Source organism: Gadus morhua, chromosome 3 (genome assembly GCF_902167405.1).
Source record: "Gadus morhua chromosome 3, gadMor3.0, whole genome shotgun sequence".
NCBI classification, from domain to species: Eukaryota; Metazoa; Chordata; class Actinopteri; order Gadiformes; family Gadidae; genus Gadus; species Gadus morhua.
The window spans coordinates 16,907,412-16,927,002 of record NC_044050.1 but is presented as its reverse complement, the minus strand read 5'-3'; the positions used below and the strand labels follow the sequence as shown (position 1 = coordinate 16,927,002).

At 42.1% G+C, this 19,591-nt stretch overlaps 2 protein-coding genes across 5 annotated transcripts in view; one reads left to right on the top strand and one right to left on the bottom strand.

Annotated features, from left to right (window-relative positions):
* Positions 1-1,437, top strand: part of inpp4b (inositol polyphosphate-4-phosphatase type II B) — a 138,219-nt gene extending 136,782 nt beyond the window's left edge. The window contains exon 22 of the mRNA XM_030352558.1: positions 614-1,437. Coding sequence (XP_030208418.1) covers positions 614-746 — 133 coding nt within the window. The 3' untranslated portion in view covers positions 747-1,437. The remainder of the gene's footprint in view (positions 1-613) is intronic.
* On the bottom strand, positions 1,337-19,565 carry znf330 (zinc finger protein 330). 4 transcript variants are annotated; one of them, XM_030352596.1, is made up of 15 exons: positions 19,235-19,565; positions 18,690-18,839; positions 18,181-18,271; positions 17,922-17,998; positions 17,666-17,792; positions 17,474-17,578; positions 17,305-17,351; positions 17,083-17,200; positions 13,593-14,771; positions 13,159-13,241; positions 7,984-8,043; positions 7,555-7,648; positions 7,198-7,245; positions 6,724-6,855; positions 1,337-2,555 (listed from the first exon to the last, which is right to left on the bottom strand). In XM_030352596.1, exons 2-9 carry the CDS (start codon positions 18,807-18,809, stop codon positions 14,503-14,505), a joined length of 954 nt encoding a protein of 317 aa, XP_030208456.1. In that variant the 5' UTR covers positions 18,810-18,839; positions 19,235-19,565; the 3' UTR covers positions 1,337-2,555; positions 6,724-6,855; positions 7,198-7,245; positions 7,555-7,648; positions 7,984-8,043; positions 13,159-13,241; positions 13,593-14,502. The 4 variants fall into 4 exon arrangements, with proteins under 4 accessions (XP_030208456.1, XP_030208455.1, XP_030208458.1 ...); XM_030352595.1 differs by lacking the exon at positions 7,984-8,043; XM_030352598.1 differs by lacking the exon at positions 7,984-8,043 and having other exon boundaries at positions 6,724-6,807.
* Between the last annotated feature and the right edge of the window lie 26 nt (positions 19,566-19,591).

Here is a 19,591-nt window from a genome sequence, read left to right as displayed (position 1 = left end):
TGACTGAATGAAATGTGTTGAAAACTGTCTCCAATGATAAAGAACACCAAGGCTAACTTTGGATTCAGGTCCTATGTCCAAAGTTCGAACTACCCCTTTAAGAGAAGCTGGGTTGACTATCAGAAATATAAATATTGATTGAGAGCATGTGTGTCCACCTTCTAGCTCCATCTGATCACCCTTAATTCTCACTCATGTATTTATTTCATAGAGGGGAATTTCACTTTCAGTTAGTTTCACTAAGTACATGTAAATGCATACAAATACAATTAAGCCACTGGTAATATTCATGGTATTGCTTTGTAATACCATGAATGATAATACCTGAAAATATAAAATGAGTATAACTATTTGTGTTGGGAAAAACTATAAAATATAATATCCAACTAAGTGGCTATAATCCCTGTTTTAATAAAAATGCTTATTTACCTACAGCCCATCTAGCATTTCCACAGTAGCACAACCAATGTCAGTGAACAGCTCCTTAGTCATCATTTCCAAAAGTGTCTCATCTTTGTTTTGATCATGTTTATCTTCTTTTTTTGTCCCCCCCCCCCCCCCCCCCCCCCATCCTTGCATTGTTTTTCCACCATCCCTTTATTGGAATCATCAGAGAGGGGTGTCGGATTGAGAACGTACAAAAGAATATTAGATGCAGGAAGTATGCCTTCAACATGCTGCAGCTGATGACGTTTCCAAAGTCCTACCGACCCCCCGAGGGAACGTACGGAAAAGTGGACACTTAAGGGAAATAAGTAAGGACCTGTGTAATCAGTGGTGATGTATGCTTCCAAATTGTAAATAGAGAAAGAAAATAGCAGTCCCATCAAAAACTGCATTGACGGCTTGGTTCCAAACATGTTCATATAATTACACTTTACATTTTTTTAGTCAATTAATGCTTTGAGGATGACTGTAAGAGCTATTGTCCTGTGTGTGTGTGTGTGGGTGGGTGGGTGGGGGTGTGTGTGTGGGTGGGTGGGTGGGCGGGCGTGCGTTATGTCATTCTTATAGACAAGTCAAATTCCCGACCTAGGTTATGTTAATTTCAATTAATTTAATTTAGCATAACATTAGATCTTAAATACCATTTGGGTTTCCTAACAACCAAGTAATGTAGAAGTATTGCAACATGTACCCCCTGAATGTGAGGCTATAGCCCAACCCAAACAACTTATGTACCATGATGCTAAGTTGTATAAAACAGGATCATGATCTTTGAATTGTATAGGATATCAGATCATTTTTCATACTGTTAAAAACATCAACAACATTTTATATTGTATTTTTGTATTCCGAACTAAATTGTATATATAAAGTCACACCAGACCAAAAATGTTTGTTGAAAAGGTCTTATTATACATTTGATATTGTGCAATTGTGTTATTGAATAAAATATTGTTTTGTTTGACATAAATATTGATTTACGAACATAAACTTCTTTGATGTATTCTTTTGTATATGAAAAAAGATTATGTTTATAAATATATAAGGTAACACTTTACAATAAGGGTATCTTATTAACCATCAATTAACATTTCCTAATGGTGTACAATAATGGTGCTCCTGTTAAATCCGGAATTTATGTATACATTATTTTAATTTAGTTATAGGGTTAATCAATTGTTAAGTGAGACTATATATACTCAGTTACATAAAGTATAAACTGGACATGACAAAATATGCTACAAAGCTTATTGTTATGGTTGTATTTTGTTACCAACTGACGGTCGATAGACATTAATGCCAGAAGAAATGGCATAAGCTTATATTTGTAATGTTTACCTGAGAATACATTGAATTGGACGTGAAAACTAAATTACAATAACAAAAGTGATGTAATCATCATAAAGATTTGATAATATATCCTATACAAATACATTATATTTCCCTTTTCAGAGTCGTGCAGTGCAATACATGAATAGTGATATTGTTAGTGCGGCAACTGTAAACAAAGTATACTATTATCTAATATATAAAATACATTTGCGTTAGACGGACGACCGTAATGCTCATTTCCTTCAGTTACTATGGCCCCGTCCACACGAAGCCGAAACGGGCGAAACCGTTACGGTTTCGATCTCTCCGGTTTCGAAGTATCTCCGTAAAGACGAAGCCAAGCGAAACCGGGTAGACCTGTAGAAACGCTGTAGTACACAAGCCAGGCCCATAAGGGGCGCTGCTTCTGCTACAGAAATCCAGAAGGAAAATAAATAAGAAAAGAGGCGAGCATGCGCATGAAGGGTGAGACTCCGCGGGCTTAACAGTCATTGGCTAGAGGATCGAAGGGGGGGGGGAAACCACTTCTGAAACCACCGAGGGTGGTTTCAGAAGTTTGCGGTTTCGGTCAGCGGATTCGCCGGCTTCGTGTGGACGGAAGGCCTAACCGTACAAGACCTTTGCGGTTTCGCCATGAAATCGGCTTCATGTGGACGGGGCCTATACCATCAACGTCCTTTCTGTTGTGAATTCCTTTTCTCCAATAGATCCTTGAAGTTCTGATGGAATTTTGTGGCAGATACTAGAGTCTGTGCTTCACATGGTGGACAGTTGACCTAGAAATATTAATGATTAAATTATTAATTATGGAAACAAAATGAAAGAATGCACAGCATACAAACCAAACATTCCGATTTTAGTTTGGTTAAAGGTTGGGTAGGTGATTTGCGAAACGCCAACAGATTTTGAAAATACACAACTCAAATGGTCCTACCCCCTCTCCTTCAACGCTGACTCTGACTCCACCCATTCCAAGTACCTGGACGCGCAATCATGCACGAGCGCGAACAGAGATGCGCGAGAGCGAGCCGGGCTAGCGTAGGTTTTCGTTTAACAACATGGCACTACATTCAGCTGTAAATTGCACCCAGTACCGCGGGAAGTAGGGGTGCTGGGGGTGCTGCAACACCCCCTGTCCGAGGCCCTGTCTTATCACAGAAAACGATCATTTCTAAAAACTCCGGCCAAAGTGGAGATTTCTGAAAACGCCGGTTATGTGTTGTCGTGTCAACGGGGAGAAACGGGATTTTAGGTTCTGAAGCGTCACATTATGAACCAGGAAATGCTTAACGTCATGTGAGCGCCCGCTGTACCGTATTGGTCCGAATATAAACACAAACCCCATTGTAAGACGACCTATATTTGGAAAAAAGATTTGAAGACCAGATCCGTTTTTTATGAATAAATAAATTGTATTCATTGAAATAATATACGAAAATAAAAAGGCATCGAATAAAACACTGCATTGCCACTAAACAGTAGTGCAAATAGCTAGGCCGTACTGATGTGTACACCAAAGACTATTCCTGACACTCCTCTGCCCCGCTGTGTTCGCTCTGGCTGTGGATGCTCCGAACTGTTTCGACCCGTGGCAAAGCGAGTCATCCTCGCTGCTGTCCAAGGCATTTTGAGACGCAGCATTTATTTAATGCTCATATGACCTAGTGCTGAAAAAAGGTTATATGAAAAAGTGTGAGGGTAGCGGTGGTGCGCTAAACTTGTTCTGTGAGCAGCTGGATGTGAACGATCGATTTTCAACTGTGCGCGCATGCACTGGTCTAATTGAGCTGCGCTGCTATACATCTTTTTTATCAATGTAACGAGTTGCGAGTCTAGTGCAGGCTGAGTTTTTTTTTTCCCAGCACCCCCTGCTGAGAATACGTTCTCGCTGCTATGGTTGCACCAGATGTTATAAACATTAAACGGTCACATAAATCATTACTATTTTTAGAAAATGTATGTTTGTTTCATATAATTGTATTGGAAGTCCTGGTTTTCACCAGGGTTGCCGCGGTGTGGACATTTTCACACCGAGTAATACACTCGTCTCCACACCGGTATTACAGAGTATAAACGGTATAAACTTTGAAACTCCTTCAGTTGCCGCCAACGTTCGAAAGCATTATTCTTCTTGATTTCATTATTGATTTTTATTCTTGATTTCAGTTTTTCTCTTTCAGCGTTTTTATTATCAATTACTCTCTGAAAAAGAGTTTTCCTTCTCTTTGCTGGTGGTGGTGGTGGTGGTGGGGATGGTGGCGTGGGGATGGAAATTGTCTTCTACTGCTAGGTCCAAATGTGGATTAACTAGTTCCAGTAGCTACCGCAGGATAACAACAAACAGGAGCTTGCTCTGGGTCACGAGCTCTGGGTCACGAGTACTGCACGAAGGGGTCGCGCGCGGGGCGCGGGGGAGGGGGAGTGCAGTACGACCGTTTGATTGACGTACTTACTGTCCAATGCAACTCGGTGGCAATGGAAATGATTGGCTCGAGTTTTTCGAGCCCTGTCCGTTCCACAGATGATTGACTTGTTTAATTTTCATGTCAGTACTTCTAACTCAGTGGCTGTAAGCGGGTTATGATAAGGATTTCAAGTAATTTTGCAAAAATGGCCAAAAAAGCGAATCACCTATCCAACCTTTAACAATGACCAATTCTTTGCTAACAACAACCTTAAGTAAAGAAACAGAAATAACAGATTGCTTTGTTTTTTTAAAACAACACAATTATCCTCAGCAGGGGGGTATACCACGAACCTCGCTGAACATACCCAGGCTTTCTTGGGAAAACCTGGCTTGACAGAGCCGCAACTCGCAATCAGAGTTAAATGGTACCACGAAGCTCACTTTAGATTCAATTAGTTGAACCAGGTTTTCCGCTTTAGGTTCAGTGCGCGTTCACTTGAAAGGGGCGTTTTTTCGTCATTTTTGTCACCTTTACGATAGATCAAGCAGTCTATATGCGTATAAGTGAAAAGATTCTGCATATTGTCTATAAAATAACTATGCCAAATGCAGAATTGTTCGCAATTAATCCAAATAGAATGATGATGATTTAAAAATGTATAAGCAACGTCCATCCTGCCTTATTCTATCATGTAGGGAATTCACTTTAAATACACCCTATGTAAGTAATGCATTGCATGTTTTCAACCGCTGAGAGGTAGCGGCTGTAGCGTAGTGGATTAGTATAGAGTGGCGAAGTCACGCCCCTTCCGGTAGAGCTCATGGGACCTATGAGATCGAAAAATATGAATGGGTGTCAATGGAGAGAAAATAATTATTTTCTGGTCCCAGTCTTTATATGCCCTGGATTACACATATGTTGTTTGTGGATTTAAATGATAATTTTTCATGCAAAGAAAACTAAAAATGTTCGTGAAGAAGTTTGATAATTTTAGGTTTTATGTGAGGCCGCTTTGTGAACTACAGCTCTTCGCTGCTCTCGACGCATATGATATACGTCACCATACCCGCATTTGGAACTCGGCACAGAGATGGCGATCTCTCTGCTCCACTTCACCACTTTTTTTCAAGGCGAGGATAAAAGCATAGAAAGAGGTGAAAACCACTATAAGTCGGGGCATGTGGAAAGTTTTAGTTATGTGCCATCTCTATGTGCCGTACTGATGTGCGGGTGTGGTGACACATATTGTGCGGGTGTGGTGACGTATATCATATGCGTCGAGAGCAGCGAAGAGCTGTAATTCACAAAGCGGCCTCACATAAAACCTAAAATTATCAAACTTCTTCACGAAAAGTTTTTGTTTTCTTTGCATGAAAAATTATCATTTAAATCCACGAACAACATATGTGTAATCCAGGGCATATAAAGACTGGGACCAGAAAATAATTATTTTCTCTCCATTGACACCCATTCATATTTTTCGATCTCATAGGTCCCATGAGCTCTACCGGAAGGGGCGTGACTTCGCCACTCCATAAGACCCGAACGCCAGCGACCGGGGTTCAAATTCGCCGGTCTATCATCATGCATTTTACCCCCATAGATGTGGTGCCAGCACGGCCTTGAAAATATGGGATCAAGTTCGAAATAAGCACAAAAATATAATTCCATAAGCTTTAGTGAATAAGTATTCCATATGCATGAGAATTGCAACTTTTTAAGCTTCACATAAATTCGCGTCACTTGGGAGTCGAACCCCCCTCGCAGAAATTCAAGACTGACGCGCTACCTCCACTCTAGCACTCTGTCACGGAGACACTATGCGCAACAGTAAGCATTGTCTACATAAGGTCCAAAAGGATCAAATAACGAACACCCTCTGATGAGAATCTGTATCTCTCATGAAGAACCCCAATTTCGTTGTTTGCACAATGACAATAAAGTCTGAAATCTGAATATCGTCAGACAATGCCAAGGGATCGGTTCTGTCCCGTAAAACCCTCTGTCTCCGGAGAGACGCCTGTACGAGAAGTGCGCCGAGGTCCACGGGAACACCCACAAATGGTGAAGCCATTGTCAGAGGAGGGGCTAGGAAGCTGTGCACGCCGATTTAAGTAGCCGATCTCCGGCTTGACTAAGCCGAAAAACTGCTCCCGACCAGGTTTGGTTGCGAGCATAAGTCACCATGGTGATACAGCGATGCTAAAAGAGATCGACTTTCGTGGTACAACTAACCCAGGCTTGAGGCTCAACATACTCGCTAACCCTCTAAGCGAGCTTCGTGGTACAGGCCCCAGAAAGCCTGCTTTAAGTAAATAATACATAAAATAATAATAAATGAATATTATTGCCATAATGTGTAAACGTGTGTACTGATTGACTGTGATGGGATTGAAATGGGGAGTAACCCGTGACGTTGAATCAGTTTAAACATCAAGATCTTAAAGCACTTATTTTAAGAGATAATAAACAGATCCCACTAATCACATCAATGGTTGCTCATTGTATGCGTCTTCTGATAAAAAACAGGACTTACAGAGCTAAGTTGTAAAGGTAGTATATTTTCTAGATGATAAATCTCAGGTTTTTCTTCCTCTATTTCCTCTTCAAAGATAATGACCTTCAGTTCACACACATAACAGATTAAGGACATATTTTTGCATTTTTCCTAAAAAAAAAACAACAACATATATTATTATACAACATTATCATTATCATTTTAAACAATGCTACACACTTTAGTTAATATGGGTGCTGAAACCTTAATTTCATGTTGTGCTTAAATTAACTATTGCCAAGGCACACTCCCATAGTCCCATATGCTTCTAAATTAAAGTTTCATAAATTCTTGGCAGCAACCAGTTTGTTTTAATCTAGGTAGATCATAATGAAGATTCAAATATTTCAATAATTGAAACAGTTCATTTAAAATATTGTCTCAATAAATGCTTTGTGATGTAAGAGCCCACTTGTTTATCATATACTTATAACATATGAATCTACAACATACAGGATTCTCAGGCGTAGGAGCGTAGGAGTAAAGTAAGGCATCAGATTTCTGAGAAGAAAGTAAAATTAAATTACAAAGATGTAGACAAATGAATTACAAACATTTCCTAATGACAGTGAATTACCCTTAATTAACCTTTTTGCTGTAATTCAACTATATAGCCTTTATTTTAGTGAGGTTCATTACCCATCACTTAAGCCATTTCAAAGTCTAATTTAGGGCTGTAACAACTGATTTTGACTGCCAGTCAAATCAATCACGCATCAATCATTAGCTTGTAATGGCTAATCAGCATCACTGGTAATAAAATAGTGTCCCTCTACTATATGTTACAGTGGATGTGATTCCTGTACTCACCTCAACGCTGGAAGTTATTCTCTTCAGCAATCGATGAAGTTCTATTGTAACATCGGAGGGGGCAGCAGTGGCACAGGTAGAGCTGCTCAGGATGCTAAAACAGAACAAGAGAGTTCAGGTCAATGTGTCAGGACAATGAAATATATCTGTCAAAAAAAAAAAAAACATGGGTCACAGGTTTACACTGACCGAGGTAATATGCCGGCTTGATTTCGCACCCTAGTTTACCCTCGGACCCTTCACATATTGGGGGTTTCATTTTCATGTAAATGAGATTAGACTGCTTCGCGGTTTCAGGGGCGGGACTTGTGTTGATGACGAAAAATTTGCATCCCACAGCCAGGATTTATAAAATAATATTTTTTTTAGCAGGAAACAGCTGAGAGAGAGCAGGTTAACCGGTCGTCAAGACAACCGCGAGCTGCTTACCATTGTGGGAGAGAAGGTGATGCAGTCGCATTTAACGAAGACGTCGAAAGATGGTGCGATCTACGAGAAAGCAGCAGAGGAACTTTCCTTACGAGGCTTTCGTCGGGATAAAAAACAAGTGGTCAGCAAAATAAAGAATATTTTTTTACACTTGAAAAAAGTAGCCTTCGCTGAGATGACGTCAACTAATTAGTGCATGCAGGTGGCTTGAAAGTGGCGGATTATACCCCGTCGGTTTTACACAGGCAAGACAGTGAAAACGGCTTGGCAGGTAAAAATGTATTAAGATACAAATACTTTGTTGGGGGATCAGTAAACCTAGGGAGATGTATGTAAAAACTGGCATTATACTGTATACTGTATATTGTTTTCGTTGGCGTTTTGGAATCATATTTTGTATTTGCTAATAGGTCAGATGAATTAAAGAAGGTTACTGCTGTTGTTTTTTTTAAAAGTTGACACACACATCACAAAGAAATCATCAAAAGTGACAGTTATTTCCACAATCTCACATAAGTATCGCTTACAAAATCAGCTAAGAGAGTGCACCCAGTTACACAGGAGCAGAAGCATGGAGACTGTTTAGAGACAGGCTGTGTCCCAGCAACTTCATGGATTTGGATTTGTTTAAACCCCAGATTAATTGTTGAAATTGTTGAGAGGAAAACCAGCCATGATCTTTTTTTCAACTCGCCTCTTCTCGCATAAAGACGCGTTCCGAAATTGGGCAGTTGACCATAAATTCTGAATGACCGATCCCATAAACTGTATCTTTGTTTTGTCTAACCCAGGTGAGCGCATATAATCTGCCCTGGCTAGGTAGCTTCCTCAAATATGCTAGTCTAGGTAGCTTCCTCTCGACACAGATGATGTAAAAAATGTACCTGGGGTCTTTCATGGACAAATCATCTTAGTGCTTCCAATAAATTATGTAGAACTGTCATATTTCAGTGGGAAATACAATAGGTTGTCGATTTCAATTCAATTCAAGATATTTATGTTTTTTTTTACCTTAAGCATGTGACTGAAATATGTGAGCAAAGAGAAGTCAAAAAATAAAACATCTGCTGGATTACCATTACCAGAACCACCAAGGCAATGGCTTGGATTGATGCCACCCTTCCAACCATAATGGGCGTGGCTAGTTCTGGCGGGAGACTCATGTCATGCGCCCCCTATCAGCTGACGGCTAACGACGGCCAATCGAACACAGGCGCTCAATTTAAGACCTGCGATCTCAAAAACGTGCACTCTGCAAAGTTAAGTGTGCTGAGCAGAATTTCCCTACTCTGTATCGCATCGTCATCTACACACGCACGAGCCCACACCGCACGTCAAGACAAAGGCAGCGACACATACACGGAAGCGCACTGTGAAGATGTGAATGGCATCTTCACTGTGTTTAACATGTTTTAAAAGATTTGCGTGTTCCTGTCCGGCTGTTAGCCCTGTAATAGTCTGCAGCTGTGGCTAATAGGTTAATTGAGCCACACCCATTCTGGTACTCCTTAAGAGGGCCAGAGTTCTAGACTGGAGTTGTGCAAGTGACTCGACTGTTGTGGTATTGTTTTTAAGTAAAAATATGTTTTTACCAACAACATTGTGCGTCAAGGAAACTCTTTCACATTTGGTGGCAGTAGTGGGATGATTCCTCTAGCCGAGTGGAGGGGACCTAGATTCAAAAAACATTGTTCAAGAAGCTTCTAGGTGGACCGCAGTGAAAGGTAAGCAGGTAGACGAAGAGACCTGCTAGGAGATCACTGGTGGAGTTGAACTGCTGTCCTGTGGGGTTGGCCAGAGCCTCAAGGAGGAATAGCTTGGGAACTCCTTGTTGCTGACGTGAACCTTGTGGGGAGCTATTGCCAAGCCTTGAGAGAACAGTAGTGGCGGAAGACAGCAATGGCTGAGGACTTCCTGAAAGGATCCAGTGGCGGACCAGTCTGCGGCCCAGGGGAAGGGCCAGTGCTCGGAGGCCAAGTTATCTGCTGGTACTCCAGAGGCCTGAGCGGATTTTGCATGTGGCTGGAGGTCTGGATGGAGGAAGTCTCAGAGCTGGGCTGTGTACTGTGAAGAGTGCAGTGTTTGGCCAAGAAGGAGTGATCGTGGAATGAAGATTGGAGGTCACCAGATATACTTTTTGAACTGTTTATTTAGCACAAATGACTTGCACAATATTTTACCTTTTTTATCTAATGTGCTTGAAACTGTGTTTGCAAGCTTAAAAGAGGGGGGGGGGGTAATGTGAAGATGTGAATGGCATCTTCACTGTGTTAAACATGTTTAAAAGATTCACGTTTTCCTGTCCGGCTGTTAGCCCTGTAATAGTCTGCAGCTGTGGCTCATAGGTTAAAACACACGCGCACACAATGCACATCAAGACATGTTTTTAAACATATCAGCTCCGCTATCGACACAAGCGCAAGTAAGAACAAACACGAACGCGCACGCGCACACACTGCAGCGACACTTGCCCTTAAACATAACAGCTCCGCCATCGACACACGCACAGGGAAGAACACACACGCACGCTCACACACCGCAGCGACACGCACCGAAATAATACGGTTTTTTTTACATAACGGCTCCGCCATCGACACACTCGCAGGTAAGAACACGCACCCGCACAAACCGCAGCGACACTCGCCCAGGTAAGACGTTATCTTTTTAAACATAACGGCTCCGTCGACAAACTCTCCGAGGTAACACGTTCTGTCTGTTGACTGCAGAAATTGCGATAAAAAGGGAAGATCCAATTACTCACCTCGACAAGCAATGGCAGGTCGTTCATTTTGTCATATATATAAACCGTTAAAAGGTCCAATGGCATGATAATCTCACTTTGAGGTTTTCTAAGTTCCCCTAGCCTGCCTATGGTCCCCCCGTGGCTAAAACTTGCGTTTGGTGTAAACCGAGCACTAGGCGTCCTGCTCGCCTTTGAAGAAACGGAGGCGCTGATTTGGAATGTGGTCCCTTATGTCGTCCTAAAGGATCTAAGCTCCTCCCCATTCTCTGCCTTGCCCGCCCAGAGAATTTAGCCCGCCAATGACGTGTGTGTTTGTGATAACACACACACTAACGCAACTGTTTGCTGTTGGTGTTATGGCGCATAACACGTTGGTTCTTTGACGTCTCTAGTATTTCCACAACGAGACTGTGGTTGGGATTATCTCAGCCATGGTTGAGAAGGAATTGGGGGAAAGGAACTTTGGCTTTGGCTCCCTCAAGTACAGGGATGGGGATCGAAACCCGGTTCTATCAAGGACCCGGTTCCACTTTTTTTCAAAACCCGAAAATCCTTAACGTTTGGGCTAATCGATACCACTATCGAGTCCCGTCGCTCATTTATTATTATTTTTGTCCCGTAGGTCTTGTAACGTAATGTTGCGTCCCTCGAGTCGCGTCACGGCAAACATGTATCACAAGTAAAACAAGTGAAGTCTGGCGGTTAACTTTGCTCGCGAGGATGGCTGAAAAGGGCGAAAATCATTTATTGTAAAGGGGGGAACACAACCTCAATGGCCAAGCACACAATGAGACAATGAGACTCGTAGTGGGGGTTATCTCAGCCATGGTTGAGAATGAATTGGGGGAAAGGAACTTTGGCTTTTGACTGTGTCCTGAAGTACATGAACCACGACATGGAGGAGAAAGGGATTGTTGGCCGTGAATGTCTCCCGCTTGAGCCCCGCTTCCCGCTGCCGAGGCAGTGGTCCCTCGGCAGCGAGGCTCCGGCAGGAGACAACCACGGTCAAGAATTGCGGGGAACAATCCCCTTCTCCTCCATGTCGTGGTTCAGTCTACTTCAGATTAATGTGGACGTGGAACAACCAGAGACGTCGGAGAACCCGACGCGGTCGTTTGAGATTCATAATATCGTCTAGTGGCTCACACAGCTTTTGGCCGTGATAATATTCATTATGATATGGATATCTATGTATAATATTCTATAATTTAGATATAGAGCTCCAGGTCTCCTATGTGTTCTAGAATATTAACAGAACACGGCTAAAGGCTGTGTGCGCCTCGCCATTGCGATACATCCACTGTAAACAGAGCGCATGGTACTGCTGCAAGCAGCTCAGGGCCACACCCCCACCCTCCTCCTTGACCCGCCTCTCTCCTCCTCATTTGCATTAAAGCTACAGACACTGAAACACCGCATTTGGGGAATTCTCAAGGTGCGACTGGCCGGTAGTGGCTGTAATTTTACACCACGGCTGAAGTCGGGAACGTCTTCAAATACTGTGATTGGGGCCTACTAATATCTATATTAAAGCATCCATAAAGTAGCAAGCCATGGGACCTTTAAATTCAAACATTGCGCATATCAACGCACAAGCGACGTGATCTTAAAGAGACAGTGTCCCTGTATCACAACGAAAACATGTAAATAACACAGTATGGCGAACTATGTCTATTGAGTCCACTACAAGACTACACTTTGTTGCTCAAATCTAATATTACTCCCCTCCTTGAGCCTCCCGAAATGTCTTGCGATATCGATATCCCCTGTGGACTGTTTTTTTTTTTTTTTTTTACATTTTGTGTGTATGCTATGTGTGACTGCAGCCGGCTACTGCTGCCTGTCTTGGCCAGGACAGCGGAAGAGATGTTTAATCTCAAAGATGATCATTATTTTCAACCAACCAATAGTAGTTGCCTTGCATTCTAAAATGTCAATGGACTTTGCAGCCCTGAACAGTAAGTTATTTAATAATTGATTTGCATGCATAGTATGCTACACTTTCCATTTAACAGTTGGAAAACTCTAGTAGGCCTATGATATAATACATGAACTACATGGACTCCTCACCTAGGAAGTGACCAGGTGGAACTTCCATTGATTGAAGGGCCATTTCCGAAAAATAGCATTTATAATCGTTTACTTCTTTAACGGCATCGACAGCTGCTGTTATGACTGCAACTCGATGAAAGACAAACTATCGAAATAAAAAAAACACATTTGTTTGAAGGGTTTACTGATTGCTCAGCACATAAACGTGTATGACACGCTATTAGTGTAGCGCTGTTTTATTAATTCACGCACAATATATAGTCCAGAGGTCCCAAGGGCGGCTCAATTCGGTTTATTGGTGACTTTCCCGCAACTGTTGACACAGTCGGTGTGTTCTTTAGCGTCAATTATATCGGTTTGCAGGATTTATTTGAACTTACCTTAGAATAAATAAACAAAGCCAAACATGTCTTTTGTGGCACTTGCGGCAGTGGTCGCAGGACAGCCCAAAATGTGAAGATTTCTGTAATTGAGGTTGTAAAAAAGTTATTTTAGTATGTCTGCCAATCATGAGGACGTCGTTTTTAAGACGAATTAATTAATCATAATATTAGGCTAGTTGTTCATTAAACATGCCAATCAGGTCTTTCCGTGACATGATCATAATACGCTTAAATGAAAGTGAAAGTGGAAGGTTGAATAAAGGGTTTAGATAAACACTTTGGCAAGGACGAGAGGTAGGGACCCACGTGGATTAGGCTGGTATGATAAAGGTGTATTATTATGTATGCATTACTGAACACCAGGTCACACCAGGTGAACAATGATCATGGAATCAGGAAACATGATTAGCTCGATTAGCATGTTCACTTACCGCCGGTCGCTTCTGAATTCGGAATAGCCTTAAAAAGATCACCGACGGTTTCCCCAAGTTTGTCATCTGGTCGAAGACGCTGCTCTCCTCTCGAGGCAGAAAACACCATCACATGTTTGCATCTCGATCGTTCACGCTGACTTTCCCATGGTTTTAATTGACAAAATACAGATGCAGCGAGGCTGCTTACAAGAAAATAAGATTGGTCTGTGCCCGCCCTGTGGCACTGTTCTTTTTATCGCTTTACCCTGAGGGCGTGGCCTCAGAAGGTTTAAGAAATTAAAATGAATCATTATAAATTATGCGAATGCACACTAGCACACATACGTGGTTGACACATGTCTTTGCAGACTTATGCATCAATCACGTATGAATGCTTGAGTGCACTTGCATGATCATTAGCATCAATACTGATGCAATGATGCATGTCTGCAGAAGTACGTACCCATTAAGACCCGATTTATAGTCGGATAACGCCATTGCCTTTAATTTTCCTTACTCGACAGAAATATTGCAAAAATTAGATGTTAATTGTGAGACAACTTACTTTATTGTAAAAAAAAAAAAAAAGTATTGTATTGCAATTATAATAAAAGTATACTGAATTCTAGCCAAATATAATTATATCTAAAAAATAATCAGTCTATAAGCTTGTTACAGACAGTTAAAAGTTAATTTAAATGTCTTGAAACATTGATAATTGTGAGGATATATGACTTTCTATTAATGATCAAACAACATATCTAATTTTCATATATTCAAAGATGATAAAATCTCGATCAAGACAGTGTCCTAGATTTCATTTCATAACTTTATTGATTCTTGACCTGGTATGAAGAATAAGTGCACGACACTTAATGGTTTCAGCCCCCACGTTGCTCTAAACTTATGCATTACGCCGATAATCAGGTCAGTCAGTCAGATTCAGCGCAGCCAGGGGGGCCACGACCCCTTCTTCTTTTCCCTCCGGCTGATCCACAACTTCCTCCTCATCATCATCATCCTCCTCATCGTCGTCATCCTCTTCCTCATCGTCGTCCTCCTCCTCCTCCTCGTCATCCTCCTTGTCTGCGTTGCTGGCGGCCATGTTCTTCCAGTAAGCCGCGTAACCCCCCGCGCCGTAGCCATAGCTGTCCTCCTCTCCTGCGCCGCTCTGCCGGCCGAACTTGACGGAGCGAGCTGCGGAACGAAGAACGAGGGTTAAGGCTCAATTATGGTTCCAAGTCAACGCTACACAAGGGGGTCTACGGACCCATTACTTCCTTGCGGACCCTCTTATGGTCCACTGCAGGGGCCTGGCGTGCGGGGGCCCGTTACCTTGCGTCGAGGCGATGGGTTGTTTCGCTAACTAACGAACCAAAACAGGTTCACGACTGCGTCGAAGCGTCTGCGTGGTCATTGCGTCGCATCGACATGGAACCATAATTGAGCCTTTGCAGTGCCACACTTACCAATACCAGAGCACGTCTCCCCTGGCCCAACGGATGTGCTCACTGCAGGGAGCTGGGATGGTGGGGATAGGTGAATATAGGTGAGCCGTCGGGCTCGTCGTCGAGGCAACTATATGGTTGTGACATTATATCATCGAGATGTTCTCTCTCTCTTGAGCTTTACACACTAGATACATTCAGTATAGTTTGGTGCAGGGGTGGGCAATTATGCCTCCGTTGCGTGGACCAATAGGTCCATGGCGTCGACGGATAGTTAAAAAATATTGGAGGCTCTCCGGCTATGGAGAGGGCCCTCCGTGTCAACGTACAGCACTTTAACATGCACACGCTAGGGATGGGCAACGATCGTCGAATTGTCGGAGTCACGTAGAATATCGAATAAAGAACGTGACTATCGTTATTCATTACGGCTCTTCTCAATGCTGTTGAACGCTCCGTTGACTTGCATGGGCCTTCACAACTTCCGGTGGTGAATAGCGTCCTCGGTTGCTAAGCGACGTCAAGGTCTTTGGCTGACTATTTCTCTGCTGATCAACACTACGAATTGCTGGTTCAAATAAATTGTAAAAAGACACACCGTGTGAAGTTATATATTTTTAACGTGTCTAATTAACCGTCATGCAGGCTGTGTTCAGTAAAACAAATAAATAAATAGCGATCCGTTTGTTTTCGGATCGCTACTATCTGCAATTTGGATGTTGAATGTTGATGGCGCAGTTGTTGAAATAAACAGATTGATTTCATACAAATCATAAAAGCCTCTCCCTGTGTCATTGTGTGTGCGTGTATCCGAGGTGTGTGCGTGCGTGGGGGGCTCTCGATTGAGCGTTTTTTGAATATTATTCGAATACGTCTCAGCGAATATCGAATAGTATTTTTGCCAGAAATGCACATCGCTAGCACACGCATTTGAAAAGGCACCATCCAGGAGTTACTATCACTGTTGCTGTGAAAGAAAAACGAGATGTGCAAACCCAGCTCACGACACTATTTCAACAACCCGTCTTGGAATTCAGAAATGCAAATGCCAAAACCAAGTTTATTTGTGTTTTCATTGCTGCTGATCTACGGCCATTCTCCGTTTTTGACCAACAAGCAGTTTTTTTTAAATTTTCCCCTTAACTATGAACCGTACCATACCGTGACTTAAAAACCGAGGTACGTACCGAACCGTGACTTTTGTGTACCGTTACACCCCTAATATCACGGTATGATTTGAGGCATAGACGGTAACGGTATTATATCAAGGTATGTCAATTTTATCTTCTAATTTTGATAGAAATGCCTCTGAAGGGGTAAAATACTGGTTTAGCAGCAAAACTGAATAAAAAAAGTTAGTTACCTCTATCTCTGGAAAAACACTAATGTTTAATAGTATGGATTTGTTTCTCCACTTGCTTGCGGACCTTGCCATATTGTTTTGGCATCTCAATTTGGCTGAAGTGTGTACTGGCAGGTAACGCGTACCTGGGTTTGAGTGTTTTGACCATCTCTTTAAAGCCCTATCGACATTTTGAAAGGGAACCATGTCCTTACACAGGTATACAGTGACGGCGTTTGTTATCTCGTGCCACTGCTGCCATTTTGTCGCTTTCAAAATGCCTGCGGAAGCAATGTCTGATTGCAGAGACAGCTTCACGCTACCAGCGTCTGTCTCGCACGGTGTGGAATGAGACTATTACGCAAGCACAAAGGACCGCTTATTGTGCAATACCATACTGCCTGAGAAGGCCGTATCACTGTCAAATCTGTCCCTGGGAAAAGTAACGTGGCACCAAATTGAAAAAGGAACTATGTTTCGTTACCATATTTTCAACATCCTAGCCACTATGCCCAGGTCTGGGCTAGTGGCTAGGATGTTGGGACCTCCAGCTGAAGGTTCTAGATTTAGAACAAACTATTTTTGAGCAAGCTACCCAACCACTGCCTGCTTTATGGCTGTAAGGACACACGCATTGAGAAGAAACTAAACCGGGCAATCAATGAACGGTGGCCCTTCCAATACAATGATCCACAAATGCAGTCTATGAGCGACTTACTGGACATGCTGAGGTCTTTTGTCTCCTGGGTCTCATGGCCACATTTAGGACACGGTGGCCCTTTACCCTTCTCCTGTTTGAACACCTTGCTCCGGGCATGGTCGTCACAGTAACAGGCCTTTGAAAACCATTGGAGACAACAGTAATTAGCAAGCAATTAGTTGTTTGCACATAAGTAAACCATTGTTATACCGCTCCGCTTGCTCATCGTAATATCCTCACCTTACAACGTAGGCAAGAGTGTTGCCCCAGTCGGTTGCAGGAAACGCCTACAAATTGGACATGGGAAGAGATTAATCAGAGTTTGAAAGGCGTTACCAGAAACTGTGGTAAATAAATAGAACGGGAAAAACAATTATTGGGATTAATTCGTAGTGATTGTGTGACTCACATTTGTATGTTTCTGCCTCAAGGATTTGGCAACTAGCCTGGTGCTCAAACTGATCATCCTCACAAAGGAAATTCATACAGAACGAACAGCGGAACAGACGCCCACCTTTCAAAAACAAAATGTTAATACAATTGTTTACGACATCTGTAGGACCTCCAAGTGGCAAGGAATTTCAAATGGTACTCCACTTACCATGTTCCCAGACATTGCGATCACATTCGATGCACTCTGCATCGGTCAGTGGGCATACACAAGCATGTGTACTCAGACACTTCCTCCCATGGCACACCCAAGCTTCACAGAAATCGCACACCGCCCCCTAAGGCGGGAAGAGATACATTTTGCTTTGACGCTGCTCAAGAAAGAAATGCAACCCTCATTGAACGATGTGAACACATAAATGACTTATGCACAACAGGATATTTGATCTGAGTAATCATTATCTTACCACCATCCCCATCCCAGTGCTGTGAATCCCAGGATGTCTTATGACACAATCTGATGATTTCATGCATTTGGTTTTTCCTTAAAAAAGAAAACATGCTACAGAAAATGTCCAATAGTCAAATACAGTCATAAGTAGACTAATCTATTTCACTTTGCAAGTTCTGGCTGGACTCTAGATTATTGATTATAGTTATATTGAGAACTATCATTATTACTCTGTACAAAAGTCATAGAGCCAAGTAAAGTCAAAAAAGACTTACCACATTGGGCACACATAGGAAGCTTCTGCACTGAAGAACAAAAGTAGCAGAAAGCTCTGTTCTTCTGTCTCCTGTTGCATTTGTCACATTCCTGAAATACAATATTGAAAACAATTTGACATTTCAGTCAAAACTTTATTGATAGCATAACATGAGTAGCCCCATCTGATAAACTAGCTATTGAGATGCTTATTACAGGATAGAGATCGATTTGTGTACTGTATTGTATTGTGGCAATTAAAGCTTAGGCCATCGCCTATGGGACTCTATCCTGAGATAAGCATATTATTAGTCGGGGAACTACACAAACATGCAAGCTCATCTTGTACTCATTGTAACGTCCAATACGCATTTGCGAATTGGTCTGGTGATGTCAGGCTACATCTCAATGGCTATAGTAACATATAGGCCTAATGTGTGAGCTGCATGGGAAAATGCTGCGTCCTCTTCGTTTTACGATTCCAATTTAGGTATAATATAATATCGGTTATTGTCATTTGGTTTATTACCATTGCAAAATTGCACGGGTGTTTGGCTACGTCGATATGGTCCCGATTGGCTCGAGTCTGCTTCTCTCTTTCCTTGCGACTCTCAGCCTTCTTACGGGCACCGGTTTTCTTTTTAGGCATTTTGCTCAGAAATAATTGAAATCACTTTGCCTGCAAACAAAGAATACATCAAGACATACTAAAGTGAACGCTGTTGGTTCACAAATTGGTGACTTTGTGAAAGCTAAAAACTGCAAATCCACGATTTGCATGCGTAGAAAAAAATTGTCATCATAGATCGGCATTGCTAGAATTTAAAATGTATATATAAATATTATACGACAACCCAGTCTAAGCAACCTCTGAACCAGCAATGGTGACGATTCATCTATGTGGGTGTTATGAGCGAAGTTTTGTTTTTACTGCTAACTTAGCTAAAGGCAACTAGCAAGTAACGTGTTCCCTGTAAAGAACAGCGGATGCCCTCCAATGTACACGACGTTCATGTCAATAAAAAATGTAACGATGCACTGTATATATAACATCATTGTATTTCAATAGCTTACCAAAAACTGTAAATGAGTCGCCTGGTTAAATGAGGATGAGACGAAAAGGGCGACAAGCACGACTAGTGCATGATGGACAAGTGTCCGGAAGAAACATTGGCGAAAAGAAACATTCAGCTTCGGTTCTTTAGCTACAATTCTTGATTTAATCCCATATATCACCAATTGGGTTCACGAAGATCAAAGGTGATTATAATGTGTAAATATTGATTTTTGTGTACGGCATACAAAAGTATTGCACTCGGAACGAAATTGTTTTCTTCGAGACATCTATCATTGTAGCCACGGTAGAACTACTTCCGATTCTTTTCCCACGTGGCCACGAAGGACCAATCAGGAGCCATACAGGAAGCACGT